Source organism: Synchiropus splendidus, chromosome 2 (assembly GCF_027744825.2).
Source record: "Synchiropus splendidus isolate RoL2022-P1 chromosome 2, RoL_Sspl_1.0, whole genome shotgun sequence".
In the NCBI taxonomy this organism is placed as follows: Eukaryota; Metazoa; Chordata; class Actinopteri; order Syngnathiformes; family Callionymidae; genus Synchiropus; species Synchiropus splendidus.
The window spans coordinates 22,634,355-22,653,252 of record NC_071335.1 but is presented as its reverse complement, the minus strand read 5'-3'; the positions used below and the strand labels follow the sequence as shown (position 1 = coordinate 22,653,252).

The 18,898-nt window shown below is 42.5% G+C and overlaps 2 protein-coding genes across 5 annotated transcripts; one reads left to right on the top strand and one right to left on the bottom strand.

Annotated features, from left to right (window-relative positions):
- The first annotated feature begins 652 nt into the window (after positions 1–652).
- On the top strand, positions 653–9,870 carry psip1a (PC4 and SFRS1 interacting protein 1a). 4 transcript variants are annotated; one of them, XM_053857313.1, is made up of 16 exons: positions 653–745; positions 1,064–1,143; positions 1,754–1,827; positions 1,987–2,125; positions 2,205–2,288; positions 2,495–2,614; positions 3,399–3,453; positions 3,525–3,603; positions 3,688–3,856; positions 4,041–4,108; positions 4,254–4,309; positions 4,507–4,577; positions 5,777–5,878; positions 5,944–6,133; positions 7,447–7,534; positions 8,595–9,870. In XM_053857313.1, exons 2-16 carry the CDS (start codon positions 1,072–1,074, stop codon positions 8,623–8,625), a joined length of 1,398 nt encoding a protein of 465 aa, XP_053713288.1. In that variant the 5' UTR covers positions 653–745; positions 1,064–1,071; the 3' UTR covers positions 8,626–9,870. The 4 variants fall into 4 exon arrangements, with proteins under 4 accessions (XP_053713288.1, XP_053713289.1, XP_053713290.1 ...); XM_053857314.1 differs by having other exon boundaries at positions 3,528–3,603; positions 8,595–9,660; XM_053857315.1 differs by lacking the exon at positions 2,495–2,614 and having other exon boundaries at positions 8,595–9,660.
- On the bottom strand, positions 9,467–17,067 carry snapc3 (small nuclear RNA activating complex, polypeptide 3). Its single transcript, XM_053857317.1, has 9 exons — positions 16,832–17,067; positions 13,746–13,829; positions 13,588–13,666; positions 13,214–13,318; positions 13,001–13,150; positions 12,845–12,927; positions 12,231–12,389; positions 10,372–10,479; positions 9,467–9,709 (listed from the first exon to the last, which is right to left on the bottom strand). Exons 1-9 carry the CDS (start codon positions 17,065–17,067, stop codon positions 9,562–9,564), a joined length of 1,152 nt encoding a protein of 383 aa, XP_053713292.1. The 3' UTR covers positions 9,467–9,561.
- Between the last annotated feature and the right edge of the window lie 1,831 nt (positions 17,068–18,898).

Below are 18,898 nucleotides of genomic sequence, written 5' to 3'. Positions count from 1 at the left end.
TACTTTTTTCTTCCAGCTTATACAACGATGTGGCTAATATATGGATTTTTACAGGCTAAAGAGCGTCATGCTGCACACAGGCGTTATATTGACCTTAAGCGCTTATCTTTGTTGGCTCTGCAGGGAGACACTGAAATCCAGATCACCATGAAGATATTGAATTAAATTTTTGTCACACTTTATTCAAAAAGTGAATCTGTAATTATGATTTATTTGTTGTTTATTTCCTGATAAATTCGAGATGGCGTCTAGTGTACTTTATTAATATTAAAATATTTCTAAGCACTTCAAGAGTGATTTTTATTCCATTCCAGGGGGAGCTCATGCAAACACGACTTATGAAGTGAAAGTGCCATGACAGTGACCGATTACTGAACGTCATTTTCCCGAACTAATCGAGAAGTAACTTTTTTAGGTCTGAAGTATGCATTCGGTTCTTCTCCATAGACGATCTATGTTGCAGCACAACCCCTTGCGTGTGTGACATCACGTTAATGACGCAATGAATATCATAATTTTTACGTGTTAACCTTAATCTATATGTTAGTCCTTAACAGCTAGCTCTTTTAAATAACGCTTGTCTCACGTGAATCTCGAGAAACGAACATAGCTGCCACCCCGTGATCCACATGAATGGTACGGTCCAGTGACGTAGTACTCGGGCGCGGAAAGCGTGTGTGTCAGAACGGGAAGGAGGAGTCGTGCGTGTTCTCTGGGTCCAGCACAGCAACGATATTGCGAACAAGTAACTTTTATTTGTTGTCTTTAGGACTCATGAAGAACTCTAAAGTCCCGCAGTGGGTTATTATGCGGGTTATGTTTGTCTGGTACCGCTATTAGCCTGCTAGCATCACCTAGCATCACCTTCCCTTTATTCACTTTGTGTTGTTTTGGTTCTCTAACATGTGTTTTCGCAGCACTGCCACCTTTCTACTCGGGTTTTATACACAACTCTGCTTACAGAGACGGCGTGTATGTGCGTGTGTGGATACATTGAACGTACCTGAATGTCATGCGTGTCTCCATCACCATCGCGTCGTTAATGTCTCGTCTGTTCTGATAGACGATAACATGGCTCGGGATTGGAAACCAGGCGATTTAATCTTCGCCAAGATGAAGGGTTACCCGCACTGGCCTGCAAGAGTAAGTCGACTGAAACAGGTGGTGACTATTCACGCCCCCAAAACACCACCTCAGCCAGGTGTGGTTGAGTTCAGGAGGGCGTCACCTTAGGTTGGATGAGAAAGCCGTTATTCCTCCCGCAAATTGTGATTGTGCTGTAACACTGAAACTTGAAAATTAATGTTTTAAAAGCAACTCTTAGCCATGATGTAAAGTATTTTGCAGAAGTACTTGTACTAGGATAGTTGATTATTGGAACTACCTGTTTTCTTTTTGACTCATGACAGCGTGCCTTTCATTTTAATGACAGTTATGATACTAACTGAAAGTGCCGTGTTTTTATTTTTAAATAAAATCAGGCCTTTTAAGACTTTTTATGGAATACTTTGTAATTCCTTAAAAAGCGTCCTGTTACCTAATTCTTTGCGCACAATGTTTTTAAAGTTAGACAAGACGTTATGTGTACAACATATGCAAATTGAAGCCTTTTTTTATTATGTAGTGTTTTGCAACCGTGAATTCGTGTCACTTGCGATCATGTTATCTGGCCGCTAGATGTCGCCATATCACAAACTATTAGCTGTCAGTTTCCATCCGTCTCCGTTCATTCTTTGACTTTGTATCCCGGCAGATTGAAGTCCCAGATGGTGCAGTGAAGCCCTCCAACCTCAAGTTCCCCATCTTCTTCTTCGGCACCCACGAAACGTCAGTGAGCAAATCTTCAACTTTATTTTAATGCTTATCCTCTCATGTGAATACGATTAGATTACACATTGGAATTGAACTGTCACTTGTGGCTCTGTGTTTCTACTGCAACACTTCATAGATTCTGTTTAATTTCAATTGTTGTCTGCTGTCCTGCAGTGCATTTCTGGGCCCAAAGGATATCTTTCCCTACCAACCAAACAAAAGCAAGTATGCGAAACCAAACAAGAGGAAAGGCTTCAACGAAGGATTGTGGGAGATTGAAAACAACCCCAAGGTTGAGCTCACTGCACCAAAGGTACATAGTCCCCATTGTTTTGTGTTGAAAACATTTTGGAACATTTCAAGATGCAAGTTAATTGTTGTTTTTTCTCAAGCCAACTCCGCCGAAAAATTTCCTCGATAAGTTTGGTGTCGCGAGCCCTGAAGACGATATGGACGACAAGGAAATGGAATCCAAAGTGAGCTTCGCATCTGTCCTTTAAGCCAGTTTGCTTGAGCTCCTTATTAACATGCTTGTGCTTCTTCACCTCAGCTTCATGTCTTCTAACATGAATCATCTGTCTCCTATTGACTCACTAATAAATCTGTCACCATGCTGGGAGGAATCACTCCAGACTTGTTAACCCTATCACACTGCATCCTGCGCTTTCTGGGGTGCATTTAGGTTCCAGGAAGTGAGACTAAGCTCGAGGCTGAAAATAAGGATGAGGAGGTGGAGGAGGAAGAGGAGGAGGAGGAGGAGGAAAGGTCTCAGGTTCCTGAGCAGGGTGCCCGTAACAAGGATGTAGGTACTGCATTTTGGGAGGCTTCACAGGTTTCCTTGCGCCTTAGGGGGGTTTGACGGTTTCACATTTGATCTTGTCTGTAGACCAAAGTTGCATCTGTTATTTAAAGGAAAGTGTTTTATTTACTGCACGCAATTATCTGCTCATGCTTTCCATTTCCTTTTCTCTTTATGTTGCACATGACTAACCTGCTGCTTACCATCGTCTGACCTTTTTGCACCATTTTTCCTGCAACGAAAACAAATTTCTTTTTTAAATAAAATTACAAAATTAGGTTAATGGCCCTTCAACTGCTGGTCGTGTCAAATATCAATTTCAATACCAAGAATTTGTAAATATAATGAAAGAAATAGTTGAATAACACATTATTTCCTATTGTAATTCATCTAGAGAGCTGTTGTTCTTTTCTGTCTCCTGTGTATATCCTCTGTTCAGAGCTATGCCGTAAAACAATTACTTGTTGGTGAGGAACCAAAATCCTTTCATGTTTCCCTGAATTTAAAATAGATTATGAATGTAATTTGTTATAATGGCTGATTCAACAAACGTGTTTTTATTTAAGTATGTGCAACAGGGTGAAAATATGTTTTCTTATAGATGCATTTTTATCAACCCCCGGAAAAGGGAAAAAAAATCTTTAATCTGTAGTTCTCCTTTTTAAACACGAGATGGTGTTATAACCACAAAACCGCGAAATGATTTCATAGACGCTGGATCAGCGACTATTTAGAATTAAAATCAAGTGATTTTAATATTATTATTTTCATTTTTTTGTGTTTTCAGAGTGAAGCAGAGACAGAGAAGGAGGATGCCTCAGCCCAACCAGCTAGTCCGTCTGGTGTGTGCAGAATAGTACGTTCTCGTTCAGAAGTCCACTGTATTGATGGCTTTTGTTTTTGTGTGGTGGAGCAGGTGAAGATGGTCCTCGACGAAGAGGAAGGAAACCCAGAACAGAGAAGCTTCTGCAGCAAGGCATTGGGAATGAAGTGTAAGCACACTCACGCCTATACAACAGCAGAAGTTTTCAAGCCATGTAAGAGATGCGCTCTGTTCTTCCATCCCTCAACGTCAGTGATCAGTCTGAGTTGGACAGGAAGCGCAAGAGGACAACCGATGACAAGTCCAAAGGTGAAGAGGAGAGGAAGAGGGATGACAGTAAAGGAAGAGACACTGAGGGCAAGGAACCTGAGGCTAAAAAGAAGAAGCAGAAAGAGGATTCTTCTGGCTCTGACGATGAAGAGGTGTCTTTTTAATGTCGACGCAAATCACATGAAACAATTGCTTGTACAAATGAGCTTGGAAATGTTTTCAGTGTGATAAGCAAAGGTGAAGTCTTAGTTTTCATGGAAACATTATCCTGCCACATCCACCTCAAAATACTTTTAATGAGGCTTTTCCCAGAAACATTTGTGATTTGATTTTCAGAAAAACCGGAGCCGAAAAAAGCACAATTCAGAAGTGGATAAAGACGGGAGGCGGCGGAGAGCTGAAGAGTAAGCCTTGGTTTGATGGTCTTGGTTGGAAGTTCAATCCAGTTGGTCTCCTTAATGCTGCACAGACCAAAACAACTCATTCCAAAATGTCCTTCGATGACATCTCCTCTGTAAGACAGCCTCTGTTGTTGCTGCTGTATTCTAGGTCGAGCAAAGACGATGGAAGAAAAAATGATGAGAAAATCGGTGCCAAGAAAAAAGGTGAGTGAACCTGTCTATATTTCCATTATTTTTCAATACTTCCATTTCGTCACTGAGTGATTTTGGTGGTGACATCAACACTGTTGTGGTACAGTGACTCCTTGAGATAAAGGAAATGTAGGAGAAACTTCATTGCAGTATGTCCTGCAGTCTGCTGGGCTGGAAGCCATAATAAAATGTGGGGTTCTTCCCCGCAGAGATGTCGACCGATTTGAAACTCCAGAGGCTTCACACTGAAATCAAGATATCACTGAAAATCGACAACCCTGTGAGTCACCCTCAATTGACTGCAACTACATTGTTTTCTCTTTTCTCCTGTAGTGAATTTGACCGGGTTCATTTTCTTTAATGGGAGGTGTAATGCAGGTTTTGTAGTTGGGAGGATGGGTCCTGCCAGCTGTGCCATCTGAAACCAACCCTCCTCTGGGAGTGTCACGATGCTAAAATCCAAAACAAAATGAGCCTACAACCATTGAGGAAAGTTGTTATCAGCTGTAAATGTTTCCAATGGATTGTTTCCAGTGATTTTATAGATATGAAAATTATGGATGCATATCTTTATGTAAGGCAGGGATACATCATGAATAGAGTATTTGTCTTGTATCCTTATCAATGAACTCCTACATTGAGTTTTTGCCTCATTTCTTTTGACTAAAAAATAGTTTCTCTATCCCGTGGTCTGTAGCAGAGTTTGCCCTCTGTGGGGAGTTGTTTTTTGGAGCTATTAGTCAGCACTGTTTTGAAGCAGTTCACAGTTTTCAGCATGATTCTAAACTCTTCAGTGACACCGGGCCTGCAAAGCAGACGCATAGTTTCTCTTTTTCATCGTTGCATGAGAAACACTCATGCGCTCATGTCTCAGACTGTCAGTGTGAGTGATCTCTTCTGCACCAGTGCTAATGTTCAAAGAGCATTTTAACTATTCATAGCATAATCATGTGTGTGACTCAGCGGTGTGTGACCTTACTGATTCGCTTGTACTTTACTGACATGACTAACCGACCTGACCACACGTGTGAGGAAAGTATTAGCAGGACAGACGATCAGTTAGTAAAGTAGCATGAGACCAAACTTCCTACTTCCTGTGTCTGTCTGTGTGTGGACCAATTCTTGACAAAACACTATCCTTGTGATGGCTTTGTGGCCACACTTGGTCGGACCCCACAAGGTAAAGCCTCAATTTGAGGATGAGGACTTCAACATAGCATGGTTATTATAATTGGGTTTCAGTTTGGTTCAGAGTCCTGGTTAAGTTTAGCAATGTGTTTTGGATGGTTAGGTTTAGGGGGAGAGGCAGGGGAAAGGAAAGGGCTATGGCAAAATATGACTGTGTCTTGTCTTGAGCACAAACAACACTGCAGTCGTCTGGATGCTGCCCTGATGCCTTTGATCTTCTGTGTCGTGTAAAATAGTCCTTTGATCCAAGGCAACTCCCCATTGATAGAAAGCTTCTCTCTCTGTACGAAGGATGTGAAGAAATGCTTGGACGCCCTGGACGAGATCGGCGCTCTACAGATCACGACCCACCAGCTGCAGAAACACACTGAACTATTTGTCACACTGAAGAAGGTGAGCTTACTTCCGTCCATGGTTCTCACTGATAAATACTTGGAATTAACTTTTTTTTTGCGCAGATTCGCAGATTCAAGGCGAGTCAGGACATCATGGACAAAGCCACCATGTTGTACAACAAGTTCAAGACCATGTTCCTGGTGGGAGAGGGCGACTGCATGCTCAGCCAGGTGCTCAACAAGTCTTTGGCGGAGCAGCGCCAGTACGAGGAAGCGAAGAAGAGAGTGGAGCAAGCCAAGGAAAACAACCAAGGTGCTTTGTGTTGTGGCAGTTCAGTGGCTTTTCACGCCGCCGAACTTTTCACTTTTATCGGGTCGCCAGTGGAGCGATCAGAGTAGAACACTGGCATTTAGCTTGGGGGGCGTCTGCAAAACATGAAAAAATGGACATCCGCTTCTCGATCGTAGCTTGGCTACCAGATGCTGCCATGTATCGGCGTAATCTCGTGGCCAAGCTACGATCGAGAAGCAGGCGTCCATTTTTTCATGTTTTGCAGACGCCCAGATGCCCCCCAAGCTGAAAGACTGGTAGAACACAACAGAGAGCAAATGATATTTATAAAAAGCAATAAAATGAGGAATAGACTTTGATAAAAAATAATAAATGCATAAAGTATAATTATATAAATTTATGGCTTGGGGAAGAAAGAGCTGAGTTGAAACGGTGGCGCTACTGTGATTCTACTCTCATTCATGGTCATGAACTTCTAGTCAAGGTACCAAAATTTGGCGGAAATTCTTCGTGAACTTAATGACCTCACCGGCCGCCACCTCCTACAACGCTTCCTCCGTTTCCTCTTTTGTGCAAAACTTCTTCCACAGCCGCCATGTTGGTTTTGGAGTGTGTTGCTGTCATAAGCTTTTGACTCTCGGATGCTCCCCTCCAATGTAAAGGAGCGCATGCAAGCATGTGCTCAGTGACGGTAACGTTGTTTGAAACAGATGGAAAAATGCACTCGAAACATAAGCTTCTATGAAAATCTAAAAGAGGACTGTGGGCTTGTATCTTGGAAAAACATCAGGCTTTTAACAAGGAAAAGGTTTTAATCTCTTCAATGGAGTCACTAGATCATCTGACGTTTTAATGAAACACTACTGAGGGCAGATGAGAAAGTTCATTGAAGAGTGGCTGTGTTTGCCGTTGAGTGTGTGAACAGCGTAGAAGCACATGTCCAAAAGAGTTTCACTGACTGGATGATGGCGAATGGTGCCACCGTCTTTTTTAGCCATGACCTGAGAAGTCCCACGTAAGACAGCGACCCTCTGTGGCCCCATGGCCCCCGCAGGATGTCACAGGATCTCTGAGGTCGACTTCTTGCCAGTGACTGGCTGTTATCTGCCACATCCTCACTTTTGTTACTCACATTCTCAATGGAAGCCCTCGTCCCATATCTGGCCTGATGTCGGCTGTGAAAAGGTCTCTTTCTTGCGCAAGGCACGACGAAAGGATGCTAATGGAGATTGGTCGCGGTGATGTCTGAGCCCCACACGTGTCATCACATGGTGCCACTGCAGGGGATTTCGGTGGAGGTTCTGACTTCAGCTATGTGCGTCTCTTTGCTGCAGACAAGACGGCTGACGGAGATGCAAGCCCTGAAGACAAAGCGCGGGAGAGCGAGAAGATGCAAGTTGAAGCTGCAGGACAAACGCTCAGGTGGCCGACACAAACAACTGAAATGCATCTGAAAGATCTGAGATAAAAGTGGATGGTGAAGACACCAGGCCGTTTCCCTGCCGAGGTTCTCCAGGCAACAGAGTAGGCCTCAGGATAGACAAGATTCTATCAGTTCTCTGGATTGGGAACTCCTCGATCGAGGACAGTTAAAGCATGTCATTTAGCGTTGCATTCCTGTAGCAGCCTATTGAAATGGCAGCATTACTAGATATCCTTCAGTAATACATGTTGCGAAAAGCCTATACGTTCACACCAACAGTCAAGCGACTGATATACATCTAAAGTTAATGTAGTGCTGCAATGCGGGCGTGGGGGATTTTTTTTTTGCACCCCCTATTGCCGCAAGCTTCAAGCGACATTCGTGGAATCAAAAGCTGAATTTGTGATGTTTTAGCCACTGAGATATGCAGGTAGAGAAAATGTATGACTAGATGAAGAAGGGGAGCTAATAGTAGTGGTGGGAATTTTCAATCTGATAACCTGCATCTTTTTTAGAGGGATGTATGAGGCGGGAGGAAAGTGGTTTTGGTGGGTTATAACCTGCGACTTCTCCGGGGTGAAGTTGCATTTGGAGTGGGCCTCCTGGTGTCTGATGAAGAACTGCATTTGCACCCTCAAGCCAGACCTTGGACACGCCCAAGTACTATACCGTGCATGTCACAAAGCAGATGATGTAGTTTAGTGGTTGCTTCTGAGCGTGTGGTTCTCACCAGGAAACAAGTGTTGCTTTAAGTGGTGTAAAGTTCTGGCATGTTCGGGGGAGGGGGGCGCTCTTGGGAGACGAGGGGATAATGGTGAACAGGATTGCCCGCTGAGTGTTGACGTACAGTGAGCTGAGCCAGAGGACGAACTGTGCCTTTGTTAGATGGCTGACGGCGAGTAGCATCATCCCTCAAAGATAACAAGCAGAGCTGCTGCCCCCTCACCCACTGCCTTCCACCACTCTTGCCTGTCAACCTGACCTCAGATGATAGAGATGTGTAACAACGATCTGGTTGCTTACTTTGTTTTCCAGCTGAACTATTGCTTTTCTCCGCAGTGTCTCCGAAAGTCTTGGGGAGTCGGTTTAAGAGTGCCATCATGCTGAAGGCCAGTCACGCTGCCACTCCACTGCTTTCCACCAAGCTCCTTAGGTTTTAGTTTGTGTGCCTGAGCTGTAAGTGAATAGAAACTAAATGATGTTCCGCGACCGTAGTGCTCTCACGCCATCAGCTTTCAACCATACGTTATTGAAATTCAACTGTTCTAAAACCAGAATTAGTCAAGCATGTTGAAGTGTTATTTTTAATATGTGACGTGTACATAAGAGTATTTTGTTGTCCGAGCTATTAACATGGAATAAAGTTGCACATGGAAGCTGGTCTTCATACCACTGAGCAATAACGGTATCAAGTGGGACCCTAGTTTGGGTCTGTTGGGTCACATTTAAGTTTTAATATGTCAATATAACTGTAGCTCAAAGTTTCAGAAGCAAGTGATGCATCATGAGAAAATGAAAAACTGATGTTGTGACCACATTTTGAGGGGAACATATCGGATTGATCCGGTGCATACTGTTGATGCAGTTGTACCATGGAACCAATACACAATGGCAGGTGACACATCGAAGCACAATTTATATTTGAGTGAAGTGAAATTTGAAAACATGCTGGTAGATAATAAAATAAAATAAAATCTGTTGAAAGTTTAGTTTGAAAGTGTGTAACACCTTTTGTTGGGATTTCCTAGTCCTTGGCTTCAACCCCACAACTCATAAGGCTGGAAATTAAGAACAATTTGGCCCACTACTTTAACTCTCAGGGTCTTCAAAGACAAAAAGTATGTTCCATGTGTAGCCAAAGTACTTGCGCTCAAGCTGTAGAGAAACATCAGCTCCGCTCCAAGTGCCTTGAAGTAACTCTTGACACTCAGTCTTCTTGAAAAAATAAAGTTTATTTCTCTCCCCAACGTAACACATGACTGCTTGAACAGAAGTTGCTTGAAAATAAATAGATAATTACGGGGTTCTAGTTGAAAGCTCCGCGGTCCACGTAGGCGAAGGCCTCGAACGTCCCCAGCTTGTTACCGTCCTTGTCGTAGTGCAGCATTCGAAAACACTTGTCGCAAAAGATACACGGATCGCTCGGTGCAAATTGGTCTTTGGTCGTGTACCACCTGCAAACATTTCATCCACCACGGGTTAGGGGTGTTGGAACCACTTCAAAGTCGACTCATATTCAGAGCCACTGAGACGACGTGTTCCAGGGCTCAATGGAAGATCAGGAAAATGGCTTCTGACATCATTTAACTGAGCATAACGTGGAATACTTGAGGCACACATACCCGCCCCATCTCTTCTTTTATTCCACATATTTTCCACCATATACATTATTTATTTGTAAAAATAAAATAAAATAAACGTATAGGCTAAAGAGAGTCATGCTGCCAAAATTCTGAGCCCCGTCACATCAAAACCGATGAAATCGCCGGTGTTTTATTGACCTTAAAGCGTTCAAAATGCGCCGGGGAGACGAGTAGCAGCAACTGAGACTGGCACATTTCGAGCGCTTTAATGTCAATAAAAGATGTGAGGATTCCGTTCAGATCACGGCCCAGTTTGTTTCATGAGTCGGTCTCCATGCTGGAGCCCACTTTCCAAACTAGTTTCGAAGTGATCCTCTTGCATTTTGAAGAGCCACTGACCTTTCTACGGTGCAGACAGCACCACTGCACCTGCGGCTAATTTATGAAGAAGATCTGTTTTCCTTCTTAAAGTGGGTGCACTCTATAGTCCGGTAAAGACGGTAATAGTATTGACAGCGCGAACCCACACTCACCTGGCAATGAATGTGTAGCAGACGGCGCACTTCTGCGTCACCGCTCGGTGTTTGTGAATGACCAGAGGATACTGCTGCTTGTCCAGACAGTCGTTCATGTGTAAAATTCTGCACCAAAGCACAGACAGACATTTCAGATGTGCGAAAGCAAGATTGGTCTCACATTTGTCATCTCACTCTGTGGTTGCCGTTGCTTACGACAGTGGAGTAAAGTGGGAAAAAAGCCAGGGCCAAACTGAAAGAGGGACGAAGGCTACGCCCCCATGAAGAGCGGTCTTGTGAAAGAATCTGATAAGTGGCTGACAACGAAGCGCTTGATTTCAAATGAGCGTCATGCTGAAGTGCTGTGAGGCAGACGGGTGGCCGATATAGTGGCGTTAAAACCACTGTAACATGACGTTAGAAACACGGTTGTGATTCCACCTCCACACATGATCGTGTGTGTTCCACTTCAGAAGCAGCTGCGACTCCTACCTTGGAGCTGCTTCAAATATAGAGCTGAAATCCTGCCGGTTAGTTACGGTGGCGTGTGGTCGAGTGTTCTCACACGAAAGGCTGAGAGGCGCAAAATACCAACATAACTTGTATAATAAAATCACGACTGATCACCGTTTGTTGACGCGTGAAATGAAAACTTCAACTCCTCAGTCAAAGCCCATCTCATCTAATCCTGACTGAATGAGAACCTAAAGAGTCAAAGAGCAACATCAATGAGAAGGCTCTTAGAAGGCTTGAGGCTTAGGCTTTAGAATAAAGCATTTTTTCAGAGCAGAGATTAATGTGGATTATAGTACAGCTTTAGCTAGAAAAACCAGTTTGTAGACAAACTGGTTTGAGAGTCTCCCCCCCTGGCAACGCAGCATTACTACACTTGCTCTTCTCCTCAGTCAAATAGCTTTGTTGAAGCAGCTTAATGCTTTAAAGAACTCCTCGTACTGAGATTCATGGAAGGTGTCCTTTGATCTCTGCTCGTCCTTCACAAGCCAATATCATCATCACACACCACTGGTATCCACTCTCACACCTGCCGAGGCCTCCATGCTACAAAGAAAGAGGGGTTCCCGTGCAAGATGCTCGCTTGTCGCACCTACAGCCAGCAGTTTCTGAAGACAATTCTTATCAAGCCAATCTGACTCCCAAGTGAGTCAAACAGCGTCGATTGTCAAGTGACTTTTGCGTCCTATGTTGACGCAGAGAGCAGCTTTCAGCATGTTTCAGGGCCCGCTGACAGGAGGGTTCACTCTGCATCGGCATCTCGGGGCCAAGTGAACCCTCTTGTCGGTCATGTTAGCCTCAGTTCTTGAGGAAGCGAGACTCAAGAGGAGAAACACATGACAATGTTGAGAAAGTAAAGGGAGGCAAAAAGACCATGAGAAATGCGCAGCCCTGGTGTGGGAATACATTGGCTTCAAACCTGCTGAGCGAGGTGAGCGCAGCTAGTTTGTCGAATCAAACGTTCAACAATCAATTAGCAGTTTCACTCGGTGTCCACTTTATTTACTGAGACAAGGAATGCATTTTTTTATTGTAGTTTAATGATTATCATTATTTTTTAAGATTAAGTATTAAGTATTTAAAAGACATGTTATGTCATTTTATATATATATATATATATATATATATATATATATATATATATATATATATATATATATAAAGCTTCAGTCCTCCCTCAACACAGCATAATTCCAAAAAAATGTCCTAGATCTACATGGTGATCCGGACCCCTCCCAAAGTGGAATCATCTGTGCCATTTTTGTGACATATTTCCTGAAAATTTCCTCCAAAACATTTCAAGCTTTTTTGAACACAGACAAACCAACCGTTGGAAACGTAACCTCCTCGGTGGAGGGATTTACCTGACGTCGGTGATGATGACCAGGTGCTCACAGTCCCCCTGGTGGCAGTACAAATACGGGTACCCCACTTTGACTTTCAGGTCCAGGAACCTGGTCTCCTCCATCTTGGCTTGCTGAAACTCTGGGAAGTTGTGGGATTTTGCCCATTCAATGGTGGTTCTGTGTGAAGAGTGAAGTGCTATCAGGTTTGCTTGACAAACAGTTTGGGATTTGAGGTGAACAACAGAATTTCCGGACTTTAAGATGCCACTTTTTTCTTGTGGTCTGAACCCTGCGGCTTATACGACGACGCAACTAGTGTATGAATTTTTACTGGCCTAATAGCGTCATGCTGCCAAAATATTGAGCCTTGTCACATCAAACCGATGACGTCACAGGTGTTTTATTGACATTAAAGCGCTCAAACTGCACTGTCTGCAGCTCCACCCAAAGAGCCGATCTCCTTAAGGACCGGAGACGAGAAGCAGCAGCTGAGACCGGCTGTGGTGTCTGAACTTCGGACATTCTGAGCGCTTTAATGTCAATAACAGATGTGAGGAGTTGATGATTCCAGTTCAGAACATGGCCCAGTTTGTTTCATGAGTCGGTCTCCATGCTGGAGCACGAAGGCTTACGTGCTGATGTCTTGGCACTCAGGAAACCTCATGTCGTTGTAGAAAACCCCCTCAAAAAAGAAGAACGCCGACTTGAAGAGATCCTGAAACAGAAAAGGAAGCTTCATTTATCTTGTACGTCTCCATGAAAGCGGGAAAGATGGCGGTTTTACTCACCTTGCTGATGAAGTCCGGTGCCACGTCAGGCGTGTTGCTGAACTCCCCGCACACCTGGATGTCACTCACGCAGCAAATGGCGTCCCGAAGGTCAGTCAGTGTGTGGGAGCCCATGACCAGGAAGCATGTGTGCGGCCTGACGATGGCAAACTGGAACAAAAGCTTCGAGTCAGCAAAGCCGCAGCACAAAAACGTTGGCAAGTCTCTGCTTACCTTCTCCCCGAGGCCTGGGTGGTAGACATTTATGGTGAGAAGAACATCTCCTTCTGCGACCAAGTCACAACCTCTGAAGGTTTGTCCGCGAACTACCAGGCGTTCCTGCAAGCAAAATCATATTATTATTATTATATAATAATAATTTAATTATTATTATTCCAGGGCTATTTATGACAGAAAACAATGACAAAAAAAGACTGACAATGAAGAGTGAAATAGTCTCAACTTATTTCAGCAGCAAAAAAACACCAGTGAAAATAAAATAAACCTGTGTTTCATGACTGGTATTGCATCCAGTGCTACCACAGTCCCACAGTTTTATTTTAATGTGCCTTCAGTCACAAAACCTTGAGGTACAGCAGCTCACCCACCATCTGCTCAGCCAAGTGGTCGTGTCTGTTCTTGCCAATTTTTAGCGACGCTTTGTAATCCTGTTTCTTTTTTCGTTGTCTGTTTCAAAAAAAAAAGAAACGGTAGTGAAACGGTCGGCTGATGAGATTTCAGTTTCACGTGAAGGTACTAGTCATACATCAGAGTCTTCAGTGTCGGGTTTGGTGGCACCACATCCGTTTCGGGCTCCTCGCCCTCCGGATGGCATCGGAGAGAGTCGAGACTTGAAAGGAGGAAAAAGATGAGTGAAGAAGTTGTGTATTGGAGACACCTTTGCCAGAAGACATTACACAACTGTGCCGTTTGTTTGATGACTCAAGTTCAAAGGGGTTTTAAATGAGTGGATGATGATGTCGCCTCAATGGTTTGGTAACTGACTGAGAGTGGTGAAATGCATGTGGCAGCACATGGCACTTTCAGGTCGCAGGGGAACTGATCTGAACATTCAATAAGATCATTGCTTATTTACTGTCCATTATGAGGAATAATGGCGTGATTTAGACTGATTTATAATGGTAAACTACAGGCTAATATGCTGCTAATACACTTATTAACCTCTTTGATCTGGGGCCCCACCTTTCCCAGAACATTTTATTTGTCATCAACAACCATATTTAATCTACTTACACGTAAACAAACCAAAACCTTGTGAAGTGACATGAAACCACGTGATCATCGCAAAGATATTTCTCATAGAAAAGTCCAACCAGCAGCAGAACCAGGTACATTTACTGAAGAAAAACAGAAGAAAAATACACTTGATGCAAACCGTTGAAAAAAAATTTTGAAAAAACTGAATAAAACCCTAAATAAAATAAATATAATAAATCCACGTCTAAATATCATAAAATAAAAATAATATATTTTATTTAAACTCCATAGAAGATTTAAGTAAGTGTAATTCAAAGTATCGCCATAAAATATTCTACCGGAAATTACTTTTAAAACTGCTTCAACAGGTGCTTTCATGAACTGTTTTCAGCAGCGGCATCACTTTCTTTATCATTTTTTCTTTGCATGAATTTCTCCATAGTTGGTAGCTATCACAGATTGCAATTCAGTGACACACTACTGTCATGTATTACTCGTGTATTACTCATGTATTAAAACCGAGCATCTGAGCGGCCCAACCATGGGCCCTGGCCGTATGTTTAAGAATCACTGGTCTAAATATCATCAATGGCATGTTGTTCTGTTCAAATTAAATATGAATTACATTCGTAATTTAGCAATAAATCCTTTTCACTTTGATAAAAATGTGGGGAGCGACTTGGGACTGATTTTCATAACAGCATTATATGAGAGGAAAACAAGTTTCAAGATGTGGCCAATGACCATCTTGATCATTCCATGATGAAATTCAGAACATTAGACAACAACAATCGGAGTTGTCTAGGAACTGGCGCACGATTCATTTCACCATTTCTTAAACTGAGATCAACATATTCACTCTTAACACAAGGACAACGAATGTAATTCCATGGCTGTGTCCGCACCTAAACCAAACCACGATGTTTGTTTTGTTTTTTTATCTAGATGAAAGAGGTTTTCAGTGGAATATTGGTAATGACAACTTTTTCCCCATTTGCTTCAGTTTGAGTAATACATCTTTGATGTTAGGTGATAAGAGATTATGAAGCGTGAAGCAAGCAAAACTACTATGAACATTGTTGTTGAATATATAGTAGAGGCCAAGAGTTTAGACCCACCTCTCATCCAATGTCTTTTCCTAATTTCCACAACTATTTACATAGTAGATTCTCACTGAAGGCATCAAAACTATGAATGAACATGTGGAATTATGCAGTAAACAAAGAAGTGTGTAAGTGCTCAAAACATGTATTCATATATTTCAGATTCTTCAAAACAGCTGCCCTTTGCTTACAGTAGGTTCCTACTTTGCTCAGTCTTCTCGCAATGAGCTTCATGATGTTGTCACATGATCAGGTTTTCCAGCAGGTGACTCCATCATGAAGCTCATGAAGGACTTCCAGCGTTGCCAACAAAGCAAAAGATCGGCACTTCGAGTCATCAAAAATATGAAACATACTTACAGTTATTCAACATTTTTTTTCTTCGCGACATCATTACATATATCCTGCTTCATATATTTGACGTCTTCAGTCTATATTTACAACGCAGAAAATGAAGAAAAAACACTGAATCAGAAGGTGTGTCCAAACCTTTGTTCTGTCCTAAAATGGATGAATGAAATGCAAGATAAAATAGAGAGGGAAGAAGGGATATCGTGAGGATTTTTTCCTCCATTTGATGTGAAATAGGTGGCGCTGTCACTGGTTGAAAATCAGCGTAGGGGATCCAATCCGAACCCCCTGAAGCCTAAGACCCCTACGCTCAACTGCACTGGCAGGAATCACTTTGACGGAGACTGTGCAGGGAAGAGTAAAGAATATCTGGAGAAGATCTATTCTGGGCCAGAAGAAATGAAAATTCATTGGAAACTCCGGTGGAAAAAGTGGGCCACAATGAGGAGTTTATTATTCACACAGCCCAGTGGACTGGTCAGGTTCTTATGCAAGGAAAATAAACATAACTCATTGTCTTCATAGTCCACGGATCTCCTTTGATGCAATTTATTACGTCCTGTAATTCTAAGGGACCAGTGTGCGCTTCTCTGCACAAAGCATTAAATGACAGCAATAAAACAATGTTTTCTTCTCTCTCTCTCTCTCTCTGTTTTATAAAAGTTATTCACTCTTCTGACAGCCGACGTCCCTTTAACAAAAATAGACATATTTTATGTGCATTTTATTTTTATTTTTTTATCATGGTTATGTATTGCTGGTCATTATTTTGTACTTTCAATAGCTGACTGATGCTCAATGAGCAACTTGTTCATACAATTTCTGATGTCCATAAGCATTTGTCGGGATGATGGAAACAGACAGAAGAGAAATAACCCGCCCCTTGTCATTCCTGATATGACCCTGGAATCTTGGATGAATTGAGGTCTTGAAATAGACCCGGTGCTCCTCAGATGGAAAACACCCTCCAGCCCTGTTGTCAGTGAGCTTTCATGGATACATGCACCGCTCCAGCGAGGCATTCCTGAGGTTCATTTCCGACCGAGGTTCACCACAATGTGATTTGAATTACAACTCGTCGGTCTATTTAAGCTTCTCTGTGTTTAAAGTCGCCTTGCGCGTTGAACACCGAGAGCACGACCGTGTTACTGTGTGGCCAGCGTCACGCGAACGTCGGTACCTGCAGACGCTCTTCAGCTCCGCCATGGTTTCGCCACTCAGCCCCATGTCTGCAGCGAAGTTGGCATGGAAACTTTCCTCGTCCTCCTTTTGGAACGAGTAGTGCCATGGCTTCAGTCGCTTTAGCCACTCGTTCCGAAACGACCCGATGTGAAACGGCTTGGTGTTGACGTCTATACACTCAAATTCCGGGATGTTTGACTCCGAGTCTGACGGCGCCGGCGGACACGCCGCCATGTTGGATAAACAGGAAGTCAGCTCACGCGATGGGTTGTGGGTAATGTAGTCGGGCGTACAGTACGATCATAATGTATTTTTTTATGCTAAATGTTTTGAGTCAGCCAAAAGTAGACGTATAAGAAAAATAATCCAATTATTGATTATTTATTGTTATGAATGTTGCCGTTCAATTTGAAACACTTACCTTGCGGAAAGGTGATTAGCCAAGAAATGTTGGTAGAATATAAGTCACAGTAACACAGGAAACATTGCCAAAAATGACTACTATACTTCAAGGATTTAAACTTTTTAAGTGCATGCAAGAACCACCTTCAGACAGTGGAATGGAATTTTATTTTATTTTTATTTATTTATTTATTTTTTAGTTCACTATAACCTTTATTGATAATACAACATCTGAGTCTAACTTTATCATTGACACCATTGACATTTCCCAGACAATTGTGTTTCTCCTTCCTTCCTGGTGTCACTTGCCTTAACTATTTGGAAGATTTTAAAACAAGATTGTTTTTAAATTATTCAAATAATTGCATTTTCCCATAATTATTTTGTGTGTCATCATAGTAGCATGAACACAAGCAATGGTGAAAAAAAAAAACTACAACCGGCCAGTTTCTCACTCCTGTACTGTTACTGGTTTTGCAGGCTTTAAAAAGCCTAATCCTAAAGTTTGTATTTGTTAAGTTGTGGGGTGAAAGGCGACAAAGCTTTCTTCTTGTCTTGTGTTTCTTATCATGACATGAGGGACCCGAATCTTTCCAGGTGGATTTTGCAGTCCTGTATTAATCATTGTCAACAGGTGGATGGTTCCAAACATGGAGAACAATAACAACAACCATGTCAAGTCCAGTATCACTGCTGCTGAAACTCTGGCTATAAATGCTGAGACAATTCCACCTTTACAAATTTGACTTCTCATTTTAAATTGCTCTGCTACACAAAACTCAAGAGCATCAGAATAAGTTTGGTCATTTCGTATTGGGACCAATTCAGAGGGCGATTTGTCATTTCCAGTTAACTAAGCTAATTCTGTTAAAAGCACTTCAGAGTAAGTTTGTCTTGCAGTCAGACCGATTCTCAGCTGTTTCCCAGATTTCGACTGCGTTACGAGAGGCACAATTGTATACCGTTCCAGCCAGTTATTATTACTATTTTTTAAATGGAAATTACTTCTTAATTTGGATTTCCCACAGAACTGAAATACATCAACTCTTGCGAGCGCACATCCAGTTGCATTTTCCCAGCTGGATGGAGTGGTCACTTCATTGCACTGTGTGGCTGTGATGTCACCCTCGGGGACTGCAGTTCTCTGTATCAGAGAAGTACAAGTGCGTTACGTGTCAGAGCTCAGGAACACAGGAGACTTCATGCTATGATGGATTATTGGTTTTCACTTGGTCAATTCATGCACGGTGGCGGGACATTGTCTTTTGAATGAGCTTCTAAATAACATTTTTGTAAGTTATATTTGAAAACAATGGAGGGGAGCAATACCAATTTTTTTTTGGCGGGGGGGGGGTGCATAAGGTACAGTCCTGAGTAATTTCTTGATCCAAAAATCTTCACAAAATCTTTCCTTTTTAAAAAAAAAAAAGGCGGCTGGTTACCTTCCTCCATGAGTAACCACAGAATGGTTGTAACTAGGGCCAATACTAAAATGTTTACTCACTGGAATTCACTTTGTAATTATTTGAAGGAGTTCACTGGAGTTCACCTTTAGGTGAGTCTTTCTCATGTGTGTTTGTGTCAGCCAAGATCAATAGGTCAGTCTGAACCTGGTTTGACCAGTGAAACAGGAAGTGCAGTGAAAAAGCCATGTTTTTTTTTT